Below are 6,650 nucleotides of genomic sequence, written 5' to 3' on the forward strand. Positions count from 1 at the left end.
AAAATTACGTAAATTTTATAATTACTTATCCATTAATTATTTCATCAAATACCCGAAAAAATCGTAAGTCATTATAACTGCGTTAGTCATACAAGATGGCTACCTGGCAATTTCCCATCACTCTAGATTTCGCTTCAATACCATTCATACAAAATTTCTCTAATGCTTTGTCCAGGGCTTTTCATATCTCCCAAAAGGACTATGCCGATTGTTGTCTGTAAAGATTATCTCCCAAAATTTCCCAAAGGATTAAGCCACGCATACCCGAATTCTACCGATTTATAACAAGCTTCTCGTTAACTCTTTAAGTTTTCAGGCCCTTTAAATATCAGGAACCCAAATTCGTATGATGTTTGGGGACAAATTTGGTCTCCTAATAATTAAAGGGTTAAAAAAATATATATGTTATTTTTGAAGATAATATCTATACATTTGTTATGTCGAAACGTTAACTATATGAAATTCCCTCGATAGAAAAAAATCGCAAAGTGAGCCCCGAAAATTATTAAAAACACGTTTTGCTCCGTTATTTAATATGTTATAGGCATGAAAAAATCACAGTGTATATTTAAATGTAACTAAAGCATTTTTCGAGAGATTTTTGGCTCTATTTCAAACTAGTGGTATTTTATTAAATATTTTCACCATTTTTTCTTAATTATTATCGTTTTTTAATATTAGCGCGCTCCCTCTAACATTCTTATTTACACATCTCCCTTTCAAACCATCTTTGAACGCTTAATACGGGGCCTAACAAATAGTCTGTAAATATTAAGGATGGCCAGGGTATCTGGGTATTCACCTAAAAAAGCTGCATTGACATAGGAATCGACAAAAAGAGCTGTGCCATTTTCACGATGCCAAACGTCACAATTCAAGATTTGCTGCTTCAGCACACAGATTTTCAGCTTTGCAGTAAGATATTTTGATAAGATGATTAATAAATTGTTGTTTTTTTTCAGACGAGCTCCGACTCCGAGTCCCCAACAGATCCTGTCACTCAGCAGACCATAGAGATGCTGAGAGCTAAATTTATCCAAGCCAGCAACTGAACATTATTTAAACAAACAAAGTATATCAACACATTATGTCGTATCATTCCTCTGTTTATATTTTTTAACGATTTGAAGGAGGTCACTAAACCAGAACAAAAAACTGTTTAAAAGATCTCAAAAATTTGTAATCATATCATGGAAAAGCAATCTTTTGCAAATGTTAATTTAAAATTTGGTTTACTTTAATTCTGAATTCGTTAAACTTTTAACCCATTAAGTGTTGAATTGTTAAGGAATAATGTGATAAAAGACAAGTCCGCAAATTTTACTATCCAGTATTTTTTTAAATAAATAATCTTGTTTTCAAAGTACAAATAATTTTCAAAGTTTTGATTTGTCAAAGCCCGGCAAAACGATCGAAATATTGCGAGGTACGCGTGACGTCATTCGCACCTTGGTTTTGTCGGTTAACAGTAAAGCCAATCCAACACGGGTCGGTACGAAATCAATAATATCTATTCAAAATAAATATTGGGCAAGAATTACAAAAAAAAATACCTTTGAAATAATTTGTATGTGTTAATTTATATGTATACCGCACAAGAGTTTCAACTGTTCCCAGCCGTCTGGAGCCAGTGAGACTAAAACATCCCAAATTGAGATCTGCTGCGAAGTGAGGGTAGTAGAGAGGAGAAAAGATGTGGAAGAGGAAGCAGGGGAGTTCCTGGCTATTCGGTAGTATATCACCAGGGTGATACTCAGAGAATCTTTCAATCTGGGAATGATACAACTATGTTTGTTTAGGTTCTAAGACAATGACGAGTTAAAGAGACAAGGTTGGTACGCAATGGGTTAAAATATAATGTTTTTGATCTTTCAAATGTTATTTCAGAAACTGCAAAGAAAATATTTCAGAAAAAATTATGACCTATCTCAAAGTTTGCCACGTTTTTTAGAAGACCATAACATTTTCACTGAAATTACAAAATTGTGTGTTAATTTATTAATTAGATTAACTATTGATTATAACATAGAGCTTACTTTACCAATAAGAATATATCAAATTTGTTGTAACAACTTGAACATGTTCTCCTTTAGAATTGTTATATTCCTTTAAATCATTTTTTGAATGTTTGAGTGAATGATATTAAAATAATATTATGTATTTACGGATAATATCAAACTCTGAGTGTAATTATAATTATTGATGTTGTGTGTTTAGTAAATTGATGACAAAAAGACTCATTCCGAATTGACACTCAAAATAATGTTAGTATTTATCGGCGCACTTTGGTTTTTCAACATTTTAATGCGCCTATTTCATTTCAAATCAATTTAGTATTACATTTTCAGCCCTTGTTTGTCTGTTGCACGACGTCCTTCTATATATAAGCTACGTTCTGCGAACTCAAGTTATGCACCATAAACATAAATAAAAAAAATACTTAACAAAGGTTAAAGGTAATATTTAATTAGTTTCTGCAATGTTCACAATCATGTAGCTGTGTAAATTGCTGAATCATAGTTAAAAGGCGTTAATTATCCGCCTTACCAAAGGAATTTCCGCAATGCGTGTAGCTTTAGAGATGTGAATTTGCGGAATTTATTTTTGACCGGCGTTAAACGTACGCCTGGCGTATTATTGTTTTATTTAAGCAAACAGCACAGCTTTTGTGCTACGTATATTGCAGGATCTTTTTGAAAGGCGCCCAACGTGATTTCCGCAATCTGTTTAGATTTGAATCAATCCTCGACAAATGAGACAATTGTTTGTTTTTTTCCAACAGCTTAATTCTGAATTACGACGTTTTGTATCTTCCCATAATACTACTCCGTATTCCTATATAACGTAGCAACTAACTAAAGACCTAGAACTAAATGTGAATTTTACAACCCTAGGAGTAGAGCGTAGAATATTCGATGGACCAAGCGTTTGACTTATAAGTTCTTCATTATAAGGAAAATTCGAACCTAGGCAACAAAACCCAACTATTCTTATTGAATAAATCAAAAATCCACCGACGCCTATCAAAAACTTTGCCACATACATCAAACATTTTTATAGAATTTTACCAGAATTATTTTTTCACGTTTAACATTCACCTAAAGAAATATATCTTATGGAAACTGAAGAAAAAAAACTCTAATTGTTTAGTCATTATTATGATAAATAATACTTAAGTACTTATCTTAAAATTAACTTAATAAATACATTTTCTCTTAAGGAATGAATATTGAATAAGTAAAGACTGATTGCTGATGAAACTTGTAATGCTTTTGTAGAGGAGTTTTATGATTTACACTAATATAAACATTTAATTAATTTATTTGTATTATTTCAGTGAAATTTCTCACGCAAGAAAGTTAATATACTTAACTTTTGAAAATGCAATATTTTAAAAACAAGGAAAATTCAAATGCCTAATCCCCTATCCAATTAGTTTAAATCTCAATAAATTTCAGGAAAAATGCTTTCCTAACTCAGTTTTCTGCCAATTTCAAGCATTCTAGAAGGAAAAAATGGCGGCTTGCAGTTATTTTTAGTTAATAATCGTCATAAATCGAAGATCCTGTGCAGAAAAGTCTCACAATGACTGCACTGCCAACAGTAGCGAACTTTAATTTTTTACACAGGGTCTTCGGTTTATGTCGAATCCTTAACCTTACTGACCCAATGGGACGACGGTCTAAAAAGGCCGAATACATTTTTGTTGCTATTTTCGTTGTAAAGAAATAAAAATGTGAAGAATGATTTCCCAGCTTGCTTGCTGTGACTTGCGGGGAACTCAATAATTGACGAACATTGTTATCCAAAACAAACTGACATGTTTAGACTATCCTACTATTTTGGTGGAAGTTATGTAATATTATAAAAGAAGAGTTCTGTAAACGGGTAGGTAAGAATAGAATATCGAGTCGCCTTAAATATTAATTTCCATAAGCGTTAGGTAATATTTTATTTTTAAGGTTAGGAATTTCCTTTTTATATGTGTGTAGGTACCTTCGTAGTTATCATATTGATATGTAAAATGTTGTTGAATTCTAAATCTGGCCTCTTGAAAACTTACATATCTCTCTGATATTTAATATTATGTTCTAGTTGGATGTTATAAATGTGTTTCAAAGGTACCAATAGAAACTTTATATAAAACTTACGAATATGTATAAATTTTCTTGATAATATCTGAGAAATTTCATTTTTGATTGTATTCATATTCATTCCAATGCATAAATAAATCACTCGCTAGATCGAAATCTGCAGGTTTTTTGTATGAAACAAATTGGTCCTAAAAAAGCATAGATATGCCAATATATAGACAGTACAATTCTCATTCGGACCCTACTTATTATACTATACACCAATGAAAAACTTTAAAAGTTTATTCCATAGACTTTCCGAGTTTTTCATTGGTGGATATAGTTAAGCGATGATATGACGTCTCAATATTTCGGTTTCAATTTTCGATCGGAGTTATACCCCCCTATTCCAATGTGTTTCACAAATCAAAAAGCATTTTAAAAATTCACTCCTCTGTATGTCATAGATAAATAGAATCAAGAGGAGATATGGCATAGAAGCATACCGCTGTCGCCGAGCTGCAACCAAACTGCACGGATTACCAAAGTGGCGACTTATGAAATTAAAGTCATGCGTTTGGCGTGTAGGTAAAAACAAAGGCACCGCTGTGTATAGATGGGCATATATGAAATAGAGAGAACGATGTTGGCGACACTTATGCGCGAGATTTCATTGTAATAATGGTTCGTGGCTTATATCCCTTGTTTCTTCTATTATCTATGCCGCAAAATCATCTATTCTTATTGGCATAACAATTTTTTATTCCTTTATCTATTTATTCAAAAAAATAAGATTATCTGTGGTGGCTGGCAGGCGGGTATAGACCGGGCGGGTGGCGTTTTTTTGATTTTTATTCAATTCTACAGTTTTATTCTGAGATTGATGAAATTTCGCACACTTGACTTTCAAAACAATCTTCAGAGGAAGGTCACTGTCTAAGTATAGTTAAAAAAAAACTCTATATAAAGCCCGGGTAACGCCGAGGACTTCAGAGAGTTGCGTTATAAAATAACATATATGACACTATTTGTAAATGCAAAAGAAATCAAATCATGCTGTAATTATTTTTTTCCAGCAATACTGAAAATTGTTGGATAAATTTTATCATTATCATTCATGTCTACATAATATATTTAATTTTAAATTAGAATATAAAATACAATTGGATGAGATTGTTAGGATGGGAAGGTCAAAGATGAAAAATCACATTATTTTATAAAAACTAATTTTCATCATAAAATTACCAACGTTAGCAATAGAAGAATTGTGAAAAGCAATGCCTTTACTTAGGTCTAGTTGTTTGAACTCCGGTCACATTTGACAGTTCCATGACAAACCAGAACATTTTTTTAATTAATGAAGTAATATAAAGTGATGGAAAAAAACTAAACCTACTAAACGGTTTTCTCATAACTATAATTTTTCACAAGTGTTCTGATTTGTCCGGTTGGCCATCAGCAAAAAGCGCCATATTGATTTTTTTGTATTGGTCCCTTTCAAACGACCTTTAACAGTTTACTCTTGGCCTGTCAGAATTTGGTAAAATGTTTACGACCAATTTATAAGTTTTTGACTATCAATTTATAAGTTTTTATTCCCTCTCACTTTTCTAAAGTTCACATGCTTGACTCCCCGTATTGTAGGTAATTTATGCGGTATAAAAATGGGTAGATATTTTAAATAACACCTCTTTTGGTGGTCCCTTTCTAAACAAATAATTTTATTAATCTCTTTTCTATCTAGTCTTTTCTAAAATTGCCTCCCTTCAACATCCAATCCCTTCTAAGTCTCAACTCGACTTCAATTTTACAATTTATGTTGAAAATTCAATAATAAAACAATGTAATTGTAACAATGGCAAAAAACACCCTTGAAGTATGAAAGCCAGAAACATTGGAAAAAATGGGACTGTTTTTAACATTAAAAAAATCTAAATGAATCATCAGAAAAAAAGGCACTGTTGGCCGATTTTATGACAGTGTCAAATAGGACGAAGATTCAAGCAACTGGGCCTTAACACTCTCAGCCCACACCCAAAAGAATGTGTATAAGAATCGAATGTTGTGGGGCTCATTGTGTTAATATTGTTCAATGCAGACATTGATTTACTAAAATTCTACACTTTAGTGCCTTAATTCAGTTTTAGTTCTCTCCTAGAGGATAATTGTGACAAAACCAAAAGGTTTCTAACTTCAACAAACAAATAATAGAGTTTCTGACAGTCCCCCAGATTCTCCGTAAGGATTGATTGACCTATGAAATGGCCTGAATTGATAGAATATAAAATATATTTGTAAAAGGTACATAAATATTATGATATATATTATTAATCCAGTGTGGACGTAGAAATAACTTGGCTTGAAAGGATTTATTGTACAAATTTAATTTTGTAATTCTGTATAATCTTATAAATAAATGTGTATTCAAAATTGTGTCCAGATTTTTATTTAATATAGCTGTACCCCGCTACACTCAGCTTTATGGCTCAGTCTGTCTGTGCATATAGAGAAACAATAGCCCTCTTTACTTTTACATCCAACAGATGGCGCTGTTTAAAAGAAATGATGTTTGTACCT

General features: G+C 32.0%; 1 protein-coding gene across 1 annotated transcript in view; it reads left to right on the forward strand.

The window, feature by feature from the left end:
• Positions 1-6,437, forward strand: part of LOC149418153 (uncharacterized) — a 218,806-nt gene extending 212,369 nt beyond the window's left edge. Inside the window, exon 8 of the mRNA XM_089639356.1 lies at positions 963-6,437. Coding sequence (XP_089495482.1) covers positions 963-1,052 — 90 coding nt within the window. The 3' untranslated portion in view covers positions 1,053-6,437. The remainder of the gene's footprint in view (positions 1-962) is intronic.
• The last annotated feature ends 213 nt before the right edge of the window (positions 6,438-6,650 follow it).

This window comes from Hesperophylax consimilis, chromosome 14 (assembly GCF_061612785.1).
Source record: "Hesperophylax consimilis isolate HC1 chromosome 14, BYU_Hcon_1.0, whole genome shotgun sequence".
In the NCBI taxonomy this organism is placed as follows: Eukaryota; Metazoa; Arthropoda; class Insecta; order Trichoptera; family Limnephilidae; genus Hesperophylax; species Hesperophylax consimilis.